Source organism: Erinaceus europaeus, chromosome 12 (genome assembly GCF_950295315.1).
Source record: "Erinaceus europaeus chromosome 12, mEriEur2.1, whole genome shotgun sequence".
In the NCBI taxonomy this organism is placed as follows: Eukaryota; Metazoa; Chordata; class Mammalia; order Eulipotyphla; family Erinaceidae; genus Erinaceus; species Erinaceus europaeus.
In genome coordinates, this window is record NC_080173.1 from 25,646,715 (window position 1) to 25,671,785 (window position 25,071).

General features: G+C 39.4%; 2 protein-coding genes across 2 annotated transcripts in view; one reads left to right on the forward strand and one right to left on the reverse strand.

The window, feature by feature from the left end:
• Positions 1 to 775: 775 nt before the first annotated feature.
• On the reverse strand, positions 776 to 12,597 carry C12H3orf49 (chromosome 12 C3orf49 homolog). The gene is made up of 5 exons (XM_060202491.1): positions 12,473 to 12,597; positions 9,649 to 9,968; positions 5,080 to 5,204; positions 1,443 to 1,553; positions 776 to 970 (listed from the first exon to the last, which is right to left on the reverse strand). Exons 1-5 carry the CDS (start codon positions 12,595 to 12,597, stop codon positions 776 to 778), a joined length of 876 nt encoding a protein of 291 aa, XP_060058474.1.
• A 375-nt stretch (positions 12,598 to 12,972) lies between these two features.
• Positions 12,973 to 25,071, forward strand: part of LOC132541794 (cadherin-related family member 3-like) — a 105,709-nt gene continuing 93,610 nt past the window's right edge. Inside the window, 1 exon segment of the mRNA XM_060202492.1 lies at positions 12,973 to 12,976. Coding sequence (XP_060058475.1) covers positions 12,973 to 12,976 — 4 coding nt within the window.

Consider the following 25,071-nt stretch of genomic DNA (forward strand, 5'->3'; position numbering starts at 1 on the left):
AGAAAACAATTTCTGCAAATTGTTAACGTGTTTGAAGTATAGTCTGTGAATAGGCTTCAGGAGGGCTATCTACTTGTGAAGTTAGGTGCAAAACATTTTAATGTATACCCATTGTGGAAGAATTTCCATGACATAGAGTAAAGGTCCAAAGTAAATTGGTATGCACCACTTCCTAGGTCTCTCTTCTTAATATTTAAGAATATTGTTAAATGTAAAGGATTTCATGCTCTTTCTAAAAACTAAGGTAAAACTAAGGTAAAAATCACTTGTAATTTTCATACCTACATACTCAATACTTTTAAGTTCTTTCCATATCCATTTTTAGTTCAGAAATATGACATTTTGCATGAATCATACTTTAACATTACATCTTTGTAATTTTAATAAGAATATTTATCTTTAAAAATGAAAATTTTAAATTAGCTCAGGAGTTGTCACGTTAAAGTGTCATAATACCTTTAAATGATTCTTCCAATTTCACTTGGCAAATCATAGGAGAAATTTCTTTGCATAATTGCCATTCCCTGATAAATGTTTCTATTAGGAAAAATTATGAAGTAGAATTAATTGTATGTATATTGACTCTGAACTAAAAAATTATTATAAATGATTTTTCTAAGGACTACTTGTTCAGAAAATTCCAGAATGCCCCTCTTCATCACTGATTGATTAATTCAGCCTGCAGACTTATTCGGGATTATGTAGCAAAAGATAGTAAGAATCCCTATAAAGATAACTTTGAGCAATTAACTGATTTGTTAAATAATTAACAAAATCAGAAGCAGCAGGTGCATGGAAAACACGCAGTTTTAAATTTATACTTCCTCATAGTTCTCTTGGACATTCTCTGGAACTGCTTAGAGGACTGAAGAATTTCATCCCCTAGAAACTCACACTGTTGAAGCTCAGCATGTCTTTGGGCCAGTAACTTCATGGATTTATCAGTCACTGTTTCTATGAGGTCATCTACCTAGATAGAAAGAAACGAAGCCACATGTTACAAAAAAAAAAAAAAAAGTCTTGTCAAAATCAACAGTATGGTTGTTTTCCCTGAGAGATGACTTTAGCAGTTACTTTAGGTAGATGTTTTACAAATCCCAAAGTATTATTCTAATTCAAGTCATAGCAAACAGAGCTTGAAAACATACATTTACCACCCAGTGGTAAAGACGATTTCATTTCTTCTCAAAAGATGTCCGTGGGCATGCCTTCATTTTAATTGAGCTCACTTAATATTTATTAGGCACACAGCATCATCTTAGGTGCCCTTAGCAGCCCTTTCTTTACCACTCTTGAGAATGCCCCCCACTAACATTATTTCTTAATGCTAATCATTAATTTTGCCTCACATCCATGCTGTCTGGCAGCGCTGCACATTCAGTTAAGACTGGCGGCCTCTGTGATGCTTTGGAAACACAAAAGTAAAAGCCTTTGTCCACTACCTGCATTTGAAGCTTTCCTACTGTCAAGTCCGATTTTTGGAGGATGGTTTTCACGCTATGTTTCTTTTTCTTCAGTGCCGGAAAATGTCTCCTTTTTGATGCATATGGTACCTATCATAAAAATACAGAAACATTTCTGATTAATAAGTACCAACATTATTTTTGTGACAAGGTTTCAGTAACAATTCTCTCCCTTGGAACAGTCTTTTCTAAACCTGGACATTGGCTACATAACTATGTTGGGTTAGAAAATGTATTCATATTATTCTCCACACTGCATGTATCTCCTTTGTGCCCAGGACTTTCTTTGAAGAGATCGATAGGGTGCAGTGAAATGAGATTGTCAGGTTCTGAAAGAATATATAGTGCCAAAGGGGGGGAGGGAGAAAAAGCAGGTCATTTGCAAGAGAAGAAGAAATTGTCTCTGCAGCTGCTAAGCACAGTGAGGGAGTGTGGCTGTTGTGGACCAGTGCCCCAGAAAGCTCGTTATCACAAGATCCAGTTGTTAATTTGGCCTCTTTTCTGCAGGTTTCCTTATTTTCATGGCAAGCATGTCTCCAAACATAAAAAGAAAGCTCTGGGGTATTTTTGCCCCGTGCCTGATATCTTTCCTATTGTCCCTGGTTGCTGGTTGCAAGTACCTATCCTAACAGTGTTGCTACTGGAAATCATACCTAGATTATGGTTTCTGGCTAATGCACCCTTACTGGATTCACTCTTTTCCTTTTTGTTGTTTAATAATTAGCATTAGGAGTATGAGAGATCTACCCAAAGTAAAGGGTGGAATTACATTTATTTCCTACCCTTCTGATGGAGTTTACAAATGAGTGCACAGAAGTACCACTCTGCCTGAAAGCTTGCCTAAACTCCAGTATCCCAGGGCCTTTCCTAGTCCATCTAAAGTTGGACTCTTATTCTCTGCTAAAACCCAGAGTACTCTTTCTGAATAAGCACTTACTATACTTGGTAGTTACCATGTTATTTCTGTGTTGCTTAAATACAACTACTGCAAAGTCAAATGCCTGGATAGCCAGGCTGGATTATTTATTCATTTATTTGGTAGGACAATACCAAGGCTTCATCGCAATAGCACTTCCCAGGTGGTGCCTGAACTCGAATCTGTCATGTGCATGGCCATGCAAGCACTCTACCCAGCCTAGTGAATGAATGATCACTCTAGTCTGGGCCAGGCAGGTTTTATAAAGCAAGACCAGATAGAGTTGTGTAAAGAAGCAGCCTCTGCACATAGTTCTTACTACGCCGAAGAGACTTTGCTTTCCTTATGTTTCCAAATCTTTTTTTTTTTACCCAAAAGAAAGTTGAAAATTCCTATTTTTTTTTTGCTTGAAATATTCTAAAGCTCAATGTGAACAATTCAAATATATTTCTGATAAACTTCTGACAGATAAAATCCTACTATAACCACCTGGCAATCTGGTTTTTTCCTTAAACAGAATTTCTTAATTTGAATATGCCCACAGGTATCCATGTTTTCCTTTATAGTCAGTGATATTTGTATCCTAAGAAATCTTAATCTAGTGGTCTGGGAGATGGTCCAGTGGGTAAGGCATTGGCCTTTCGAGCATGAGGTCCGAGGTTTAATCCCTGGAAGCACATGTACCAGAGTGATGTCTGGTTCTTTTTCTCTCCCCTCCTATCTTTATGATAAATAAAATTTGGGCCTGGAATAGATAGCATAATGGTTATCCAGAGAAATTCTCGAGCTCCGAAGTTCAGGTTCAAACCCTGCACCATCATAAGCCAGAGCTGATCAGTGCTCTGGTAAAAATAAATTAATTAATTAAATATTTAAACATTTTTATATGAAATCATGAACATGCACTCCATAAATTTTCAGGTTTCTACCTTGATACCTAATATGTAGCCTGCCAAATTAGATTTTGTATATAATGTGAAATAGGGCTCTGAATCAATACTTTCTCACATAGATATCTACTTATTCAACAACATTTATTCAAAAGATTATCCATACCCCACTGTGTTGCATTGCCACGGTGTAATACATATTTCCTCTATTAAACGTAGTTCTACAAGGTAGAAGCATGCCCATGGGATCATGCGTTAGAGCAATACTGTTCAATAGAACTTTTTTTTTTTTTTTTTTTTAAAGATTTTCTTTACTAATTAATGACAAAGACGGGACAGGAGAGAAAAAGAATGAGACATCCACTCTGGTACATGTGCTACCAGGGATCAAACTCAGGACCTCATGCTTGAGAGTCCAATGCCTTATCCACTGCACCACTTATCCCGGACCACTTCAATAGAACTCTATGGAAATGGGAATCTTCTTCATCTGTATTGTTCAAAACAATAGCCACATGTCCTTACTAAGTGGAGGAACTGAACTAATAATTTTATTTATCTTAAATAGTCACATGTGGCTACCGGCTACTATAGTGGACAATACAATTACTACCTCATGTAACAGTGTCAAGAGTTTTAGAGTCAAGCCTTCCTGGGTTTAAAGTCTTCCTCTGCTATTTATTTGAGAAAATTACTTAACCTCTCAGAATCAAGCCTCAACATAGTCAGCTTTAAGTAGATACGTATTTAGTGTCAGTTTTTAATTTTAGAAAATAGTTTGAGCAAGTTAAGCTAAAATGTACATGTCTGCTTGGAAGTCTTAGATAATCTAGTGTTGCACTGCTTATAAATACATGTAGTATAGTTATTTATGCATAATTTATTATACATATATAGTGCTAGTTATATTCTAACTGAAAAGAAATGCAAAAAAAAAAAATAGTTCCTTAACTATTCTGGTTACATTTCAAAGTCTGTGTGGCTAATGAAACATTTGATAATGTACATTTGCATTGCATTCTAGAGAGTAGTGGCATTCTAGTGAGCAGTGGTGTTCTAGTGAGCAGTGGCGTTCTAGTGAGCAGTGGCGTTCCAGTGAGCAGTGGCTTTCTAGTGAGCAGTGGCGTTCCAGTGAGCAGTGGCGTTCCAGTGAGCAGTGGCGTTCCAGTGAGCAGTGGCGTTCCAGTGAGCAGTGGCGTGCTAGTGAGCAGTGGCGTTCCAGTGAGCAGTGGCGTTCCAGTGAGCAGTGGCGTGCTAGTGAGCAGTGGCGTTCCAGTGAGCAGTGGCGTTCCAGTGAGCAGTGGTGTTCCAGTGAGTAGTGGCGTTCCAGTGAGCAGTGGCGTTCCAGTGAGCAGTGGCGTTCCAGTGAGCAGTGGCTTTCTAGTGAGCAGTGGCGTTCTAGTGAGCAGTGGTGTTCCAGTGAGCAGTGGCGTTCCAGTGAGCAGTGGCATTCTAGTGAGCAGTGGCGTTCTAGTGAATTCCTCCCCATACAGCACGCATGGCAAGCCAGAAGTTGATATATCATGCTGATATTTGAACAGTAGAAAAAAGTCACCTGAAAACACTTATGCCTAGACTATAGGAGAAACTAAACAACTTGAACTCTGAAGTAGAGGTATCAGACCTAGAAAGTCTACTTTCTCAGCCTAAATTCTTGGAGATACCAATAACAGGTTTAAAGGCATCATTATGAGGAACTGGTAGTAGAAGAGAATTTATTTATTTATTTACTTATTTATTTTAAAACAGCCCTAAACATTAACTTACTTGCAAATCTCTAAGGATAAGTAAGTTTACTTGGGCATCTTACCTTTTGCAATCCTGAAGGAAGGGATGTCACAGATAAACGCTTGGTAGTTCTCCTGGCCCGGAGGAGAGTATTTCTTTGGGTTATTGCCTCTGTCTCTGCTTCTACAATATCAAGTTGTATACTCGCTTAGAAAAGGGAAAGGAAAAAAGAGGCCATCAGGATCACAGTTATGAACATATTTTCTTTTCTTTTTTTTTAATATTTATGTGTTTATTCCCTTTTGTTGCCCTTGTTTTCTTGTTGTAGTCATTATTGTTGTTATTCATGTCATCCTTGTTGGGCAGGACAGAGAGAAATGGAGAGAGGAGGGGAAGACAGGGGGAGAGAGAGAGACCTGCAGACCTGCTTCACTGCTTGTGAAGCGACTCCCCCTGCAGGTGGGGAACCAGAGGCTTGAACCAGGATCCTTACACCAATCCTTGCACTTTGCACCAGGTACGCTTAACCCACTGCGCCACCGCCTAAAACCATCTTTTTAAAAATATTTACTTATTTTGATAGGACAGAAAGAAATTGGGGGGTGGGGGGATAAAGACACCTGCAGCACTGCTTCACTACTCATGAAGCTTCCTTCCTGGGTCTTGAACCCAGGTCCATGCACATTGTAACGTGTGTGTTTAACTGGATGTGCCACCATCCAGTCTCCTAAAATCATCTTCTGTTCAAAAACCATTGATGAGAGGCCAGGTGGTGGTGCACCTGGTTGGGCCCACATGTTGTAATGCACAAGGACCCAGGTTCAAGCCCCCTGTCCTACCTGCATAGGAAAACTTTGTGAGTGGTGAAGCAGTGCCACAGGTGTCTCTTTGTCTCTCTCCCTTTCCTAACACCCCCTGCCCTCTCAATTTTCTGGCTGTCAGTATCCAGTAAGTCAATAAAGATAATTTTAAAAGTTATCAAAAAAAAAAAAAAGAACCATTGATAGGAACTTCTCTAGAAACCATGGCTCCTAAACTCAATGAATGGAGGGTCAGCTGTCAAAGCAAGTGTTCAGCCCAAAGGTACTGCACTCTCTTCCCTTCCACACTCAACTGTCCAAGTCTTCCCAAAATCATGTAACTTAATACCCCGATGCCATGACTAACACACTAACGTTATCCGCTGCCGGAATAAACATAGGAGCCTTTTAGATGAGGCAGGCCAATAGGGAAGAGTGACTATTGTTAGGCCGCAGCTGAGGTAAAGTCATGACATTTGAGCATATTTTCTGGAGGGATCTTTGTGTAGGGAGTTGCTTTTTCAACTAAGATGAAAATAAACCAGACCACAGATTAGGAAGAGTTTGATTCTGTTTCTACTAAAACTCTACAACTGTAGCTTTATCAGCCTAAAAGTCCATTCCTATTATTCTGATAATTTGACAGGTAATTGCTAGATGCCTGAATTAGTGACACTTTTTTTTTCTTGTCTAGAAAAAGAGGGTTGGTTTGAAAGGTGAGTCATTCAGGTAGAATGCTGAGGTCAGAAATGACAGCAAGTACCTAGTACAAACACTACTGCACCAGCCTAGAACACAGGTATGCCTGGAGGAAGGAAATTGCTGCACAGGAAAATGGGAGTGGTAACAGGTGTGGGTGGCTTAGCCAGGAGATGAAGGCAGGGCTGGGGTGTTTATAAGATAAGTCTGTGGGTGTGGCTAGTTCTCTCTCTGCTTAGGTGAGCCTGAACCTGAGTAAAGGAGTTTCTCTCCCTCTCTCTTGGCCTAACATGGATGTTCTCAGTTTTCTTGAATAAAGTTTAAAAGTCCTGAAAATCATGCTTTCTCCTCAATTCTTTGTTGAGATGATGTGTGATAAACCTTTTATGTGGCAACAAATTTACCCCAATATATAGAAGTTATCAACTTTTTTCTAAAAATAATAAATAAAAACACCCATAAGATTTTCAGCCTCATTTCTGTATGAACTTCTCATCTGTGATTCCCTACATATACATAGGGCCATATATATTTATCCCCTGATGGTGTGCTGTAAAGGACATTAAAGATGATGCTTAGGACAGTGAAACTGCTTGATGTTATAATGGTGTATACTAGACAGGACATAGTGTATTTTCAAACCTGTAAACTAGCAACCTCAACAATAGTACATCAATTGTGGGGCCAGGCGGTGGCACACCTGGTTAAGCGCTCACATTACAGTGTGCAAGAACACAGGTTCAAGCCCTGGGTCCCTACCTGCAGGGAAAGCTTAATGAGTGGTGAAGCAGGGCTGCAGGTGTCTCTCTATCACCCCCTTTCTTCCCTCTTGATTTCTCACCATCTCTATCCAATAACAAAAATACTTTTAAAAAGAATTGTAGCCAGCATACCACACTATAGGCATTTGAGAGATTGCAGGCTTGGCTCCAGATCACTGCAGTACAGTGAGTCAGTCACATGAATTTCCTGGTTTCCCAAGTGCATATAAAGGTTATGTTTACACTGTACCGTAGTCTATGAAGTATGCAATAGCATTACGCCAAAAAAAAAGAAACAACGTACATACCTCAGCTAATGTGACACAAACCTGAAGCCACAGACCCTAAAGGGCAGGGCAGTTGAACTGGCTGAGTGGTGAGGTGACCTGAGTTTGATAAATGGGGTTGAACTTAACTATAAATACCCTACCCAACAGTTAATATGGCAAAAGTGAATTTGGAAATAGTTTCTGCTCTTCTTGTTCCTTCAAAACAATAAAATATCATAAAGTGTGGATATATAGTCTTTGTTCTAGGAGGATGTTCAAAGGGACTCATTACAATCCAGAAGAATTCAGACCCCTTCCTGCTTGACCTTAAATCCACTGGAGCTCCTGGTTTCCACCCCCTGCTTTCTACTTGTATAAAGGCAGGTGCCTTTTTCTCTCTCTCTGAAATAGACCTTTTATTGGGGGAAGTGTTAATTTATATGCATATTGTTATCATGGATGTAGTATACTTTTCACTTCTCCCTCATGATAGGTGCCAGCATACCACTCTCTCCATTGTGAGTTCAAATGGCAAAAGCTACGGTGACCATTCGGTCTTCTGTGGTCCTACGCAGCGGGACCGATCCAGCTTCAAAATAGCACCAAATCCACTTGCTCTGTTTGTGAAAAGACAAAAGTGGATGTGGGGGGTAGAGAGGTGGAAAGGTGGAGGGATGGAGGCAGTGGTGGGGGTCCTATTGAGAGCACATGCTGCCATGCGCAAAGACCTGGGTTTAAGCCTCTTCCCCCACCTGCAAAGGGAAGTCTTCAAGAGTGGTGAGGCAGTGCTGCGGGTATATCTTTTTATCTCTCCTTCTCTCTGTCTCAACCTAGTAAATAAAAAATATTACAGAAGAGAAAAAATAAAAGCAAAAAATGTATCTCCAAAATATACCGAAGCAAATCTCAATAAAAGAAATCATGCCTGTGCGGCATGATGTTAATAATAACAAAACTGGAGGGGTGGGATGGAGAGAAGGGGGATGGGGACTGGGTGGTGGTGCACCTGGGTAAGTTTACACATTATAGTACACAAGGACCTGGGTTCAAGCTCACAGTCCCCACTTGGAGGGGGAAAGCTTCAGAAGCAAATTACCTAAGGGTATCTCTCTGTTTCTCTCCCCCCCAACTTCTTCTTCCCTCTAAATTTCTCTTAAGTCCTATCAAATAAAATAAAGTTTAAAAATAATAAAGAAATAAAGAGGAGATATGCAAAAACTAACTCCCTGTCTATTTTACTCATTTTACCTTATTATTTTATAACCAGAGCACTGCTCATGGTTTATGGTTATGTGGAGGATTGAACCTGGGACTTTGGAGCTCACAGGCATGAGAGTCTCTTTACATAACCATTATGCTATCTAACCCTTATTTTTTTTTCATAAACCTAAATATATATACATATATGTTAATAAAAAGCCACAGAGGGAAATGAAAATGCAAATATTGATAACATGCTTAATCTAAACCCATAAGACACCCTCCCAGCAACACTACAACAACACAAAAAAGACAATAGTTAACAGTTTAAAAGTTGACTCTCTTCATGGCTAGAGAGACAGCATGATAATTACGCAAAAAGACTTCCATGCCTCAGGCTCTGAGGTCTCAGGTCAGAGCTGAGCAATGTTCTGGTCTCTCTCGGGTGCAGGACACAGATAAATTAAAATGAGATGTCCTTTATGATTTACCTCACAAATTTTACTTGGAATTCTCACCACTCTCTACTGTTGGAGGAAATCATTTGAAAGACTAGAACTTTTCTTATAAACAAAACTTAAAAATTCTACTTCATTGTGATTTAATATATTTATACGCAAGCCATATGTGTATATACTTATACATGCTTATGTATGTGTAATATTTAAATTAAGAGTGTCTTGAAAGTAATTAGACTACTGATTAATTGAATTGGGAGGAACTTCAAAGACATTCTAATTCGGGAGTCAGGGAGGGTTCATTCTAATGAAGATTCTGGCTCAGTAGATCTGGGTAGGATTTAAGATTCTGCATTTCTGACAAACTCCCAGGAGATTTCGTACATTGGGCAGCTAGAAAATGCAGCCTCATTTCACTGTTCCTCTTGACCTCAGTATTTAATTATGTAGTGTCTTTTGATTACCATTTTGTGGGAGCTTTTTCATTCTTGGTTTGGTCAATAATCTAGGAGATGGAAGCTCCTTGACAATTCTAGGTAGAAGACCCTGTGTGTTTGAAAGGAGAATTTCCTTGTGATTATTGAAACCTTCTCTGTTGATACTTGCTGACTTGCTTCTATGCATGCAAGACATCATTCTCCCCAAAGCAGTCTTCACTTTCTTCATCACATTTTTCTGATTTTGTTGACTTTCATGAAATTCCACATCGCTATCATCACATATCTCCTCCTTGGGGATTAACACATTTTGTTTTTCTAAGTTGGTAGACACAACTCTATGCCATCTAAATAAAATTAAGATAATTTGCATTAAGGACATTGAAAACTTAAAATAATATTAATAATCTAAACTTCAAACACGAATGACTTAGACAATTCCAAAAAAAATTTTAAAAAGAGTAAAGTTTTTTTGCCACCAAACTATACTAAGTAAACTCTAACCATCTCATTTAATTTTCATAGCACTTTAAGAGGTAAGTTATATTACTTTCATTTTAATAATAAGTTTAGACATAAAGAGCTTATATTAAAAACTTTCCTACACACACACACACACACACACACACACACACACACACATACACACACACACACACACACAGAGAGACTAAAACTTCAATGTGGTAAGAGTTAGACTTGAGAGGGAGTCGGGCGGTAGTGCAGTAGGTTAAGCGCACATGGTGCAAAGCGCAAGGACCAGTGTAAGGATCCTGGTTCGAGCCCCTGGCTCCCCACCTGCAGGGGAGTCGCTTCACAGGTGGTGAAGGAGGTCTGCAGGTGTCTATCTTTCTCTCCCCCTCTGTCTTTCCCTCCTCTCTCCATTTCCCTCTGTCCTATCCAACAACAATGACATCAATAACTACAACAACAATGAAAAACAACAAGGCAACAAAAGGGAAAATAAATATAAACTGGAAAAAAAAAGAGTTAGATTTGAACTTGGGCTGATCAAATGCAAAACAGCACACTGAACTATTTCCCTGGCTTTAAAGACACTTGTTTAATGCAGTTCTAGGGAATGAACTTAGGACCTCAAGCATGTATGATATTGCCTTTTTGGCCACTGTTTAATTCCATTTTTGAGAGAGGGAAGGAGAGAAAAAGGAGAGGAAAAGACAGGTAGAAAGAGAAGAGACACTACAGCACTGCTTTTTATTATTCACTGAGCTCCCTGGTACTGTACATGGTGCTCTTATGTGATACTGGGGATTGAACCTACTACCTCATGCATACTAAGGCCTAAGCTCTATTACTGTGTGAGCAATGTCTGGCCCCATGAGGTTTAATGTATTGACTAAATGCAGAATGAAGATTTTCATCTGAGTTAGTAACTATTAAAATGGATCACATGGCGGGGGTAGATAGCATAATAGTTTTGCAAAGAGACTCTCATGACTGAGGCTCTGAAGTTCCAGGTTCAATCCCCCATCTCACCATAAACTAGAGCTGAGCAGTGCTCTGATAATAAATAAATAAACAAATAAATAAAATGTATCACTTCATACTGATAAATTGATACTCATATTTCCATGATAGTTTGAGGTAGTTTCTGCTGGATGGGGTGCTTTGAAGGCCACAGTAGTGGTAGACAGAGTCTACTAGGACAATAGGAACTAAAGTCTTCAAGGTCTACATACACTAATACATATTTAGAGAGAATAACTCTAAATACTTATTTCTAAAATTCCAATAATCATATATCAACTTTGTCATATTAGTAGTTTAGAAAACATCATTTCTTTCTTTTTTTAAATGTCTTATCTATTTCACATGAGACAGACAGATAGACAGGAGAAATGCAGAGTACCACTCTGGTACATGAAGCACAGAGGATCAAACCAGAAACCTCATACATGTAAGCCTTGAGCTCTACTAGTTGAACTACTTCCTTGTCTGAAAAACATTAACATTTCTAAACAGTTTTTTATGTGCTAAATACCCTTATAAATTCTTTCATTTACATTATATATCTCAACCCTCATACAATTATCTCTATTTTTCAAATGTTTAAGTTAAAATTTGGAAAGGCAAATAACTTAGAGCCAGACAGTGTGATCTTAAAGTCTGTATGGTGGTCCTCTGTGCTAGACTGAATATTATCTATAACTCGAGCCCACACTAATACCCCTCAATTAACTGGTTTTGTTAGTCTCATCCAAAGCAATAATATTCATTAAATTCCAAGGATATTTCAATAAAATCATTTATCTTGAATAAATGATAGCTTTATACACTGTTGCAAGAAATAAAACAAGGAGATTTAAATTTTGTATATATGTTTTTCCCTATTTCTCTCAGTGGAAATCTTTTGCAAAACTGACACACAAGCACAACCATAATATTGACACTGATTGACAGAGGCACTATAAAGATACAGAATATTTCTACCTGTTCAAAAATGTTATCTGTCACTGGGGCTTGGTACTACCACTCTCAGTGGCCATTTATTTCTCCTTCAGATAGATAGATGAGAGACAGAGATAGACAGATAAGGCAAGAGATACAGAGAGGAGAGATATCATTCCACAGCAATGTTTCATCACTCCTGAAGCTTCTCTGCAAGCCCTCCCACATGGTGGCCTGAGGCTCAAACCCAGGTGGGTCCTCCCATGTGGTAATGCTTGCACAGTTCCTAGTGAGCTACCTCCTGGCGCGAACAACCTTCATTTCTAAAGGCAACTCTTAATAGGAAATGCTACCTTTTTCTAATAATCACAGTGTATATTATTTAATACAAACTTCAAAGACTCTCACTCAACAGAAAAGAAAACCAATCTCAATTACTCACCTTTCCATCCCCTTCCTCTTGAAAGAGCTATTTTTCTTTCTGGGTAGCTGGAATGTTTGGTGCTGGCAAACTCTTCCACAGGCAACCTTAGAAGGTTCTGGTAAATATAATCGAGGGTGCTCCATTGCTTTCAAGTACACCTGGACTAACTGGTCTGTATTGCTTTACAGTACATTCACTTACTGAGGCATTTTGAACTTCTGAGTTGCTGAGGGCAAAATATGTAGGAAATTTTTAGAATCTCTTCTTTATTCTCTTCCAAGTGTTAGAGACATCATTTGTAGGACGGGCCCTGTTTACGACTCCACAGAGGTCACCAATGATGCATTTGGCTGAGTGGTGGGAAATTCTATGACAGTCTGTGGAACACGTGTTTTAGGCAATATTAATGCAGATATAGAGACCAGCTTGTCTAATGACTGCTGTTTCGAGGTACAATAAATATACACCAATTGGTGATCACATTCAGGTGTGAATGTGTGAATTCCACAGAGGAAACTATGAGTAAGTTAGTGAAATATTTCTCTGTCCTGAATGACATATGAAAAGACCATTATTTGGTTGTTTCACAGTGCACTTCAAGGTCTATTTTACTATAGTTTTTTTTTTCTTTTTCTTTCTTTCTTCTTTATTTATTTAATTTTATTTTTTTATTATTTTGCCTCCAGGGTTATTGCGGGGCCTCGGTGCCTGCACTACTAATCCACTGCTGCTGGAGGATATTTTCTCATTTTGTTGCTCTTGTTTCCCTTGTTGTTACTGTTATTGTTTCCATTGCTACTGTTATTATTGTTGGATAGGACAGAGAGAAATCAAGAGGGAGAAGGGTGGTAGCGCAGCATATTAAGCTCACATGGTGCAAAGTGAGAGGACCGGCTTAAGGATCTCGGTTCAAGCCGGCGGCTCCCACCTTCAGGGGAGTCACTTCACAAGCAGTGAAGCAGGTCTGCAGGTGTCTATCTTTCTCTCCCCCTCTCTGTCTTCCCCTCCTCTCTCGATTTCTCTCTGTCCTATATAACAATGATGACATCAGTAACAACTACAATAATAACTACAACAATAAAAAAAAAATCAAAGAGAGGAGGGGAAGACGGGGAGAAAAAGACACCTGCTGACCTGCTTCACCACTTGTGAAGCGACCCCCTCCAGGTGGGGATCCCTATAGTTTTTTTTCTTTAGTGATATTTCAAAATACACGGCTAAAAAAATAAATAAATAATTGAGTTCCTGGGGCATTTCTCCCAACAATTTCCCCCTTTATTTCATGAAATGTGAATTCTGAATGATTGGAACCTCTCACCACAAGGTGGCAGCAGACACCAGGATTTAGTTCCACCAGGCCCTTGTATTTTTCCTTTAAAAAATTTTTTTTATTATCTTTATTTATTGGATAGAAACAGCCAGAAATATATAGGGAAGGGGTGATAGAGAGGGAGAGAGAGAGAGAAAGAGAGATACCTGCAGCACTGCTTCACCACTTGCAAAGATTTCCCCCTGTAGATGGGGAGTAGAGGTTTGAACCGGGGTCCTTGCACATTGTGACGTGTGCTCAACAGGTGCACCACCACCCGGTCCTGACCTGGAGTTTTTCAATCTGAAAGTAGGGATCTTTTTTTCTCTTTTATTTTTAAAAAAGAAAATATTGACAGAACCACAGAACAAGAGGGATGAAATTCCACACATTTCCCACCACCAGAGTTCCATATCCCATCCCCTCCATTGGAAGCTTTCCTATTCTTTATCTCTCTGGGAGCATGAACCCAGGATCATTATGGGGTGCAGAAGGTGGGAGGTCTAGTTTTTGTAATTGCTTCTCCACTGGACATGGGCATTGACAGGTTGAACCATACTCCCTGTCTGCCTCTGTCTTTCCCTACTGGGACAGGGCTCTGGAGAGGTGGGGTTCCAGGGTACATTGATGAAGTTGTCTGTCCAGGAGAGTTAGGTTGATGTCATGGTAGCATCTGCAGCTTGGTGTTTGGAACGTGCATTCCTTTACTTCCTCCTTGTAGGACTAGGTCCAGTAATTCTTATAAGGTGGGGTTAATTGTTGCAAATTCCTTTAGTTCTTGAATATTTGAGAAAACCTTATTTCTTCCTCATATTTGAAGGATAATTTTGCAGGGTACAATATTCGTGCCTGGAATTCTCTCTCCTTTAGAACTTTGAATATGTCATTCCATTCTCTCCTTGCCTCTAGAGTTTGTAAAGAGACATCTGATGAAAGTCTTATAGCTCTGCCTTTGTATGTAACTTCTTTCCTTTCCCTAGAAGCCAGAAAATTTTTTTCCTTGTTGTTGACTTTTGATAGTTTTACAGTAATGTGTCTTGGCATTGGTCTTTTTGCATTTATAAATCTGGGTGATTGGGGGAGTTGGGCTGTAGTGCAGCGGGTTAAGCGCAGGTGGCGCAAAGCACAAGGACCGGCATAAGGATCCCGGTTCAAACCCCGGCTCCCCACCTGCAGGGGAGTCGCTTCACAGGCGGTGAAGCAGGTCTGCAGGTGTCTATCTTTCTCTCCCCCTCTCTGTCTTCCCCTCCTCTCTCCGTTTCTCTCTGTCCTATCCAACAACAACGACAATAATAATAACTACAACAGTAAAACAAGGGCAACAAAAGGGAATAAATAAATAAAATAAATATAAAAAAAAATAAAAATAAATCTGGGTGATTGTTCTGCCTCTTGGATGAGAATGTTCGGATAGTTTCCTAAGTGAGGGAAGTCTCCAGCCAAAATTACTCTGAAAATGGACTCTGGGTCTTTGGCCTTGTCCTCCTCTTCAGATATAGCTATCACTCTTATATTCGATCTTTTGATGAAGTCTGCACTTCACACAGAGTTGCTTCAGTCTTTCTAAACCATTCTTCTCCCTCCTCTTTGAATTGAAAGAGTGGGCTGGCTGTATCTTCTGAACTGGAGATTACTTCTTCTGAATGTGTGCATCTATTTGCTAAGCCTTCTACCTGGGCATAGGTTGCAGTTAGGGTGTCTTTTACTCTCTGGAGTTCTGACTGAAGTTCTCTCCCCACCAGACTTCGATGTATCAGGGCAGGCAAGTGTGGTCTCCAACTCCCTGTGTGACTAACAGAACTAGAGGAGCTTCCCATCAGGTAAAAGGCAGGGCTGCCCACTATTGCCATTACTTTTCAACATAGTGTTGGCAGTCCCAGCCATAGCAAGAGGAAGATATCCCGAAATCCACTCTCTTTACTACAGCAGCAAACCCCGCAAACATTTAGGAATAGGGTTAACAAAGGATGTGAAGGACTTGCATGCTGAAAACTAGTGTGGAACACCACCGACACCGCTAGTCAACCATCCATCCCTGAGATCACAGTGTAACCTGAAGTGTGTTGGCGATACACAGAATGGGGAGACCTAGAAAATCCAGCCCACCAGAAAATCCAGAAGGAAGCTTCTTGAGTGGTGAAGCAGTGCTATGGTGCTTCTTCTTTTCTCTGTCTCTTCATTCCAGTCTTTTACCTTCCACCTGTGCAAAAGATAAAAATAATTTATCCATAGGAAGGTTCATCTGTTTATCCTAAGGAGATGAATCATCAAGTGCTGGTACCAAATGTAGAAGAGAGTCAAGGTGGTTAGAGCAAAGGATGGGGGTATGTGATGAGCTGGAGAGGCAGGTAGTCCAGACCTGCTGGATATTACAGCACAATGGAAGGACTCTGGCATTGATCTTCAGAGCAATGGAAAGCTAATAAATGGATTAAAATAAATTATTTATTTTTGTTATCACTGGAGCTTCATGATTCTTGGTCAATGTTTTCTTTTTAAAATTTTTTATTATATTTATTTATTGGATAGAGACAGTCAGAAATCCAGAGAGTAGGGGGAGATAGGGAGAGAGAAAGATAAATACCTGCAGACCTGCTTCACCACTCACAAAGCTTTCCCCCCTGCAGGTGGGGATTGGGGGCTCAAGCCTGGGTCCTTGTGCACTGTAGCAGGTACACTCAACCCGGTATGCCACTACTCAGCCCCCTTTTTCAGATAAAGAGAGACAGAGTGGGAAAGACACTACAGTGTTTAAACTTCTTCCGAAGCAGTGGGGGCTGGGCTTGAAATTGGGCTGCATACAAGGCAAAGAAGTCACAATATCAGGGAGTCGGGCAGTAGCGCAGCTGGTTAAGCGCACATGGCACAAAGCTCAAGGACCGGCATAAGGATCCCAGTTCGAGCCCCCGGCTCCCCACCTGCCAGGGAGTCACTTCACAAACGGTGAAGCAGGCCTCTGGTGTCTGTCTTTCTCTCCCCCTCTCTGTTTTCCCCTCCTCCCTCCATTTCTCTCTGTCCTATCCAACAATGATGACGTCAATGACAACAACAATAATAACTACAACAACAATAAAAAACAACAAGGGCAACAAAAGGGAAAATAAATATTAAAAAACTTTTAAAAAGAAGGCACAATATCCAAGTGAACAATTTTGCCAACCCAATAAAGGGATTTAAGAAAGAGGGGGTCTGGCACAACAGGTTAAGCGCACATGGCACAAAGCGCAAGAACTGGCATAAGGATCCTGGTTCGAGCTCCTGGTTCCCCACCTGCAGGGGGTCGCTTCACAGGTGGTGAAGCAGGTTTGCAGGTGTCTGTCTTTCTCTTCCCCTCTCTATCTTCCCCTCCTCTCTCCATTTCTCTTTGTCCTATCCAACAACAACAACATCAATATCAAAAACAATAATAACCACAACAATGATAAAACAACAAGGGCAACAAAAGGGTAAAAATACCCTCCAGGATATGTGGATTCATGTTGCAGGCAATAAGTCCCAGCAATAACCCTGGAGGCAAAAAAAAAAGAAATCATTTTTAAAAATTGATTGTGGGTGCTGGGTGGTGGTGCAGCTGTTTAAGTGCACACATTACCATGCACAAGGACTTAGGTTCAAGCCCCGAGCCCCCACCTACAGGGGCAAAGCTTCACTGTCTCCCTCTCTATCCCCTTCCCTCTAAATTTCTATCTGTCCTATCCAATAAAATAAATAAAATTAAATAAAAAGAATTATTTTAAAAAATTAAGTGTTGGTATTGGTAGATAAAGTGCTGGACTCTCAAGCATGAGGCTCTGAGTTCGATCCCTGGCAGTACATATGCCAGAGTTATGTCTGGTTAACTTTCTCTTTCCTGTCCTCTCTTATAAATAAATAAATTAAATTAAAACATTTTAATTGTGGTAAGGTATACTGGTATAAAATTTACCAACTTAAATATTTTTAAGTACTCTTCAGTGGTAATGAGTACATATATTTCCATCTCCAGAGACATTTTCATTTTGAAAAGTAAAATTGTGTGCACTTAAACAATTCCCTATTGCTGCCTTTGACCTTGTCTTTAACCTCTGGAAACCATCATTCTATTGGGTTGTTGGGAAAGTTATGATACATTTTTGCATAGAAAAACAGAAAAATATGTCACAATTTTTCTGACAATCCAATACTTTCCTGGCTCTATGACTTTGGTAAGGATTTCTATGGAATTAAGTTAACACATATTTATTCTGGGCAGTGGGTATTCTGTACTGAATAAGACAACTAGAATCCCTGCCTAGGAATTACATTCTAGTGAAGGAGACAGAGACACCAAGCATGTGAAGAAATAAAGTACTTCATTCACTAACAAAAAATGTTTTATATATATACGATGTGAGATTGAAGTTGTTTTAAGGAACTTATTCAAGATTTCCCCATAGTGTATGTTGTTTTTTTCAACCATTCTCATGGAATCATTCCCTGGACAGTTATAAATGTCCCTCTGAATAGTCAAAAAGCCTGACGAGTGCAAAGTCTGGTCAAAACACAATTCCTTTTGTAATCATATTATCTTTCAATTCAATATACCTGAGGTAATATAATCCTATTTCAGGGACTCTAACAACTCTTGACTTCTTGGAGACAGCACAGATTTAAAACACTGAGGTGGCAAACAGGCAAAGCATGTCTGCTGGGACCAGGATGGTAGATGTAAAAAGATATGGGGTGTAACAGAAAAGAGAGAAGTGCTGGTAAACTGCAGCATTTTAGGACACATTTTTAAAGAAGTCTCATACATTAAAAAATGTACAGTGAAAGTGTAGGTGATAGTTAACATGTAGACCTCTAACTTATGCCCCTGAAGATAGTTTCTTAAGGATTTGTTTTATTTATTACACATGAAACGAGTTTCTCATGAGATACAGAAGGAAGAAAGTCAATGCACAGCCCTGGTACATGTGGTACTGGGGATTGAACCAGGAACCTCAGTTATGTAAGTTGAGCGCTCAACCAGTTGAGCTATTTCTCCAGCTGCAGATTTTATTATTACTTTTCTCTCTCTCTCTCTCTCTCTCTCTCTCTTTTTTAACCAAAGCACTGCTCAGCTCTGGTTTATGGCAGTGTGGGAGATTGAACCTGGGACTTGAGAGCCTCAGGCATGAAAGTTTCTTTGCATAACCATTATGCTATATCCCACCCCTATTATTATTTTAAATTCAGGCAGTCAGTGTTTTTTTCTCCAGCTCAAAATTCTAACTTAAATTAAAAAATTTTTTTATATTTATTTATTTATTTTTCCTTTTTGTTGCCCTTGTTGTATAACATTGTTGTGGTTATTGATATCGTTGTTGTTGGATAGGACAGAGAAAAATGGAGAGAGGAGGGGAAGACAGAGAAGGCGAGAAAAAGATAGACACCTGCAGACCTGCTTCACCGCCTGTAAAGCAACTCCCCTGCAGGTGGGGAGCTGGGGGCTGGAACCGGGATACTTCTGCCCATCCTTGCGCTTTGCACCATGTGCGCTTAACCTGCTGCGCCACTGCCCAACTCCCCTAACTTAAATTTTAAAAAAATGTATTGACTTGTGGGGCCAGGTAGTGGTACACTAGGTTGAGTGCACATGTTACAATGTAGGGGGAAAGTTTTGCAAGTGGTGAAGCAGTGCTGCAGGTGTCTCTGTTTTTCTCTCTCCTCTATACCACCCTCTCCCTTCTCAATTTATGACTGTCTCTATCCAACAAATAAGATAATAAAAAAGATATTAAAAAAAAGAAAGAAGGAAAATGTATTAACTTGTATTTAATAGTCTGTTGGCCAATTAATAAATTGTTTTTGCATCTTACCTCTCCCTGGTTATACAGTAACCTTAACCTAACAACTTGTAAGTCCTCTGCAAACTTGGTAAACAGTGAGCATAAGTATTACATAGATAATGTGTCTTAGTGACCTGGCATTATTTTACAACTGAATCCTTTTGAAAATGAGTGAATCGAGTAAGTTCACCTCAAATTCACCAAGAATTGGGAGATCTTCACATAAAGAGAAATAGAAATTGGGTAGTTTTTCTCCTTGCTTAAGAAAATCTCCTTACTGAAGCATTTGTTTTTGTGAAAGAAGAAGGTGTCATTTTTCAGGTCACTGGGCAAGAACTGAGTCATGAGGAAGTACACACAGGATGCTTAGAGACAGAAGATATGACAAAGGTGCCAGTTCACAGAAGTTAACAAACCACAGAGTAGAGCAAAGTACTTCTGGAGACATAAGAGGTTTTTTTCAAGTAATGAAGCCTTTTCTGCATTTGTTTTTTGTGTTGGCTGCTACATCAGGTTGCTATCTAACTTTGTACTTGTATTTATAGTCTGGAAATAATCATATGGCTTACTTTGATTCTCTTTATTTACTTCTCAGTGTCAGCCTTAGAAGTGGTCAAGTGCCCTGGGTTGTGCCACTTTAGAAAAACTACATTTTTGTCTTCTAAGATGCAGGGACATGAGTGTAGATTGGTGTACATTTTCTGAAAGGCAGTTTGTCAGTATCTACCAGCATGTGAAATTGGCATCAGATTTAAACCAGCATTCCTCCACTCATATACTGTGATATAGAAGGATGTTAGAAGGCTTATTTGTAATAACACTGGTTAAAGATAAAATGATATTCAATCAATCAAAAGAGGTTAAGCAAATGGCTTCACACCAGGGAAAGCTTTGGTGTTGTGGTCACTTTCTCTCTTTCTCTCTCCCTCTCTCAAAAAGTCAGATTGGAGTAGTAAATCTCTGATGATGACAGAAAATAGTCATATCCATATCTGTGTATTTTATGGGTGAAAACGGCAATCTGCAGTATAGTAAAAAGGGGAGACAGGTGGCCAGGCAGTGGCAAAACTGGTTGAGTGTACACATTACTATGTGCAAGGACCCCAGCAAGGTCTGGTCCCCATCTACAGGGGGACACTTCACAAGCAGTGAAGCAGTGCTGCAGGTGTTTCTACTGCCTTCTCTATGTCTCCCTTCCCTCTCACCTTCTTTGTCCTATCAAGTTAAAAAATAATAAGTAATAGTTTTAAAAATATTTATTTATTCCCTTTTGTTGCCTTTGTTGTTTTATTGTTGTCATCATTGTTGGATAGGACAGAGAGAAATGGAGAGAGGAGGGGAAGACAGAGAGGAGAGAAAGACAGACACCTGCAGACCTGCTTCACCGCTTGGGAAGTGACTACCCTGAAGGTGGGGAGCTGGGGGCTCAAACCAGGATCCTTACACTGGTTCTTGTGCTTTGCACCACTTGCACTTAATCCGCTGTGCTACCGCCCGACTCCCCATAAATAATAATTTTTAAAGCTAATAAAAAGAGAAGAGATAAGGGATTCAATAACTATGAATGCAAGACATTTCAAGAAGAAAAAACAGGCATAGAAAGTTATAGAAGAATATATACCAGAGATTTAAAAGTGGAATTTTTAGAGATGGGAGTGAAAATGGTATACCAAATATGAGGAGGAATAAATAAGCGATTGAAAAAAAATTAGGGGAGCCAGGTGGTGGCACACTTGGTTAGCACTCACATTAAACTGCACAAGGACCCAGGTTCAAGCCCCTGGTCCCTCCTGTAGGGGGAAATCTTCATGAATGGTGAAGCAGGGCTGCAGGTGTCTGCCTGTCTCTCTCCCTGTCTACCACCCCTCCCCTCTCAATTTCTGTCTCTATCCAATAAAAATAAAATTAGGGTTGAGGATATATATATATATATATATATATATATCTGTTCTAGAGCACAGGGCCTGCATAATTGAGGCCCCAGAAGCTCTAGTACTACAGTATGTCAGAGCTAAGAAATGTTCCACTCTATTTTTCTGTCTTCTAAAAATTAAACTTTAGAAAAGAATGGAAAAATCTCTAAAATTTTAAAAAGATTCTTACCTTACATCCAGTAGTTTATTTTGTTGACTTTTTAAAAATAGTGACTATGTATTATATTGGTACTAAACTTCAGGGAATTTTAAAATATTTATTTATTTATTTTAATTTTTCATTATCTTTATTTATTGGATAGAGACAGCCAGAAGGTGGGGACCAGGGGCTCAAACCCAGGTCCTTGTGCATTGTAACATGTGTGCTCAACCAAGTGCGCCACCACCTAGCCCTACCTCAAGGAATTTTAAATTAAAATTTGAATGCATCACATTGGTTCAAGTGACATTTTTTTCCACTACTGCAGGGATTAATTTCATAAAATAATTCTACTAGTGAGCTTAGCCATCTACTTATTTTATTTTATTTTTTAAAAGAATTTATTTATTTATTCATAAGAATTATAGGAGGAGAGAGAGAAAGTATTTGTGCTGCTGGGGATTGGACTTGGGACCTCATGGTCGAGAACCCAATGCTTTATCCACTGCGCCATCTCTAGACTGCGCCATCTATTTAGAATCACTCACTTTTACAATTGGGTAAAAGCCCAATCATTACATAGCATTGCCAATAAAATAATATCCAAAAATATGATTAATATTTTAAGTATAAGGATAAATCATAAATATCTTAAAACCAAAAAAGGGGGAGTCGGGCGGTAGTGCAGCGGGTTAAGTGCATATGTCGCAAAGGGCAAGGATGGCGAAGGATCCTGGTTGGAGCCCCCCGGCTCCACACCTGAAGGGGAGTCGCTTCACAAGAGGTGAAGCAGGTCTGCAGGTGTCTATCTTTCTCTCCCCCTTTCTGTCTTCCCCTCTCTTGATTTCTCTCTGTCCTATTTAACAATGACGACACCAATAACAACAATAACTACAACAACAATGAAAAACAACAAGGGCAACGAAAGAGAGAAAAAACAACAAAAAAGCTGTTTGAGATAATTTCTAATTTCTTAGATAGTCATGAATAAATTTGATATTGTCCATGAAAATTAGAAAATATTTACAATCACAATGACAAATTTCTGTACTTATGCCCAATATGAAAATCACCATCCACTTCTGGTCATTAAGGGGAGGGGGATGTGGCTAGTCTAAGTTAAGGTGTACTGTGATGTAAATACACAGATGAGGTGTGGCTCATCTGGTAGATTGCAGTTACTATGTGTGAGAATCTAGGTTCAAGTCTCATATCCTCACCTGCTAGGTGGTAAGCTTCATGAGCGTTAGAGCGATTCTGTAGGTCTTTCTGACTCTGTCTCTGTCTTAACCCTCTATCAAAAAGAAAGAAAAAAAATAGGGGGAGGTGAGGTTGCAGGGGACAGTAGGACTCCATGTGTGTGTGTAGCTGGGACTTGTGCATAATTTCTATGCTCCAGACTGCTTTTACACTCAGAGATGGAGAAAGACAGAGAAAGGGAGAGCTATCATAGCACTAATGTTTCCCTTGGGTCATGGCACTCCCATATGGTATGCTGGGGTACCTGAAACCTGGGCCATGTGAATGAAAGGCGCTACATGGTGAACTGTACTCCAGACCCCTTAAAGATATTTTTAATGTAATTGTCAGAAAAAAAAAAAGACATATTGAAGTGAGTTTGAAGCACATGTTTTAATAATGCGTGTTTTTAAATATGAACAATTAGGGAAAAGTAGACGGGAAGAGTTAAGATGAAGTACAGATATAGGGACATATATTGCAACTCTCACCATCTAACTAGTGTTTGTATTTTGATAAATTGTCAGGTGTGTCACCCTTAATACTGGTGATTTATTATAAGCTCAGTTCATACTGGGTTTCAAATAATCAATAATCCAAACATATTTATTATTTTGTATCCTCAGTTTCCTTATCCTTTCATTAGCTTTTTTTTTTTTTTAATATATATTGGATCCATCTGTTTCTGGACACTTCATAGTTACTTGGTTAAAACAATGTCTTGTCGGCTTAGATCAGCTGGAACTGGAATTCTGAGTTAGTTTAGTTTTAGCAATGTTGTAAACAGATTTTTTTTTTTATAGTGTGGAATTCAACTAAGGATCACATCAATTCAGTGAGTGGGTCACTTAGTAAAAATATAAAGTCCAGGAAAGATTCCATTTCATTTTAACTTGTTCTGTTTATTTATTATTATTTTTATTATTTTTTTTTAGTGTTTTTACATGGCAGATTTAAATGAGAATATTCTCAGATGCATTTGGTATATAAGCTATTTTCTTTCTTTTTAAAAATATTTATTTATATTTATTCTTTTTGTTGCCCTTGTTTTCTTATTGTTGTTGTAGTTGTTGTTGTTATTGATGTCGTTGTTGTTGTATAGGACAGAGAGAAATGGAGAGAGGAGGGGAAGACAGAGTGGGGGAGAGAAAGACACCTACAGACCTGCAACACCGCCTGTGAAGCGATTCCCCTGCAGGTGGGGAGCCGGGGGCTCCAACCAGGATCCTTATGCATTCCTTGCGCTTTGTGCCACCTGTGCTTACCTGAAGCGCTACCGCCCAATTCCCTTAAGCTATTTTCAATATCAGATGATTTCTCATAAAAATCTCCACTTTAAAGGGGGTCAGGCGGTAGCACAGCAGGTTAAGCTCACAAGGACCCAGGTTCAAGCCCCCAACTTCCCACCTGCAGGGGGTATGGTTCACAAGTCATTAAACAATTCTGCTGTTGTCTATCTTTCTCTCTGCCTCTCTATCTCCTCCCCTCCCCTATCAATCTCTGTCCTATTCAATAATATTGAAAAAAAATGGCTGCCAGGAGCAGTGGACTCATAGTGCTGGCACCAAGCCCTAACGATAAACCTAAAAAGGTAAAATAAATCAATAAATTAAAAATAGAAATCTCTACTTTAGGATCATTACAGAACAGTAAGATATGGAAGCCTAGTCCCTGTTCTCATACTGACTGAATATTGGGTGGGAATAAATTTAGTTTCTTCAGTCCCAAGGTACCCTGGTGGAGCTCCATCTTGTGGTTGGGCATTATATTACAATCTCTACCAAATGGCTTTTTTTTCTTTTTTCTTAATTTAGGTACAAAAATGTAGCCTCTTAATCTTCATCATTCTACGAAATCATAACCTAGCATTTTAAACATAAGTTTAAGTATTTGCTTTCACAGTTTCTTTTAGTGATACAGCTATGTGCATATCATTGTTTAGATTATTTTTTATTTTGATTTACTGAATTAATTTCAAACAATGGGAAGTTTCTTATGGAGCTTTTCTGACCAGGAATAAAGTAATAATTGTACTCTTTTCAAATAATAGTGTGAGGGGCTAGGTGGTGGTACACCTGGTTAAGCACATAAATTACCATACACAAGGATCAAGGTGCCCACCCCTGGGGTAGGTGCGGGGGGGGGGGGTCACAAGATGTAAAACTGTGATGCAGGTGTCTCTCTTTCTCTATCCTCCCCTCCTCCCT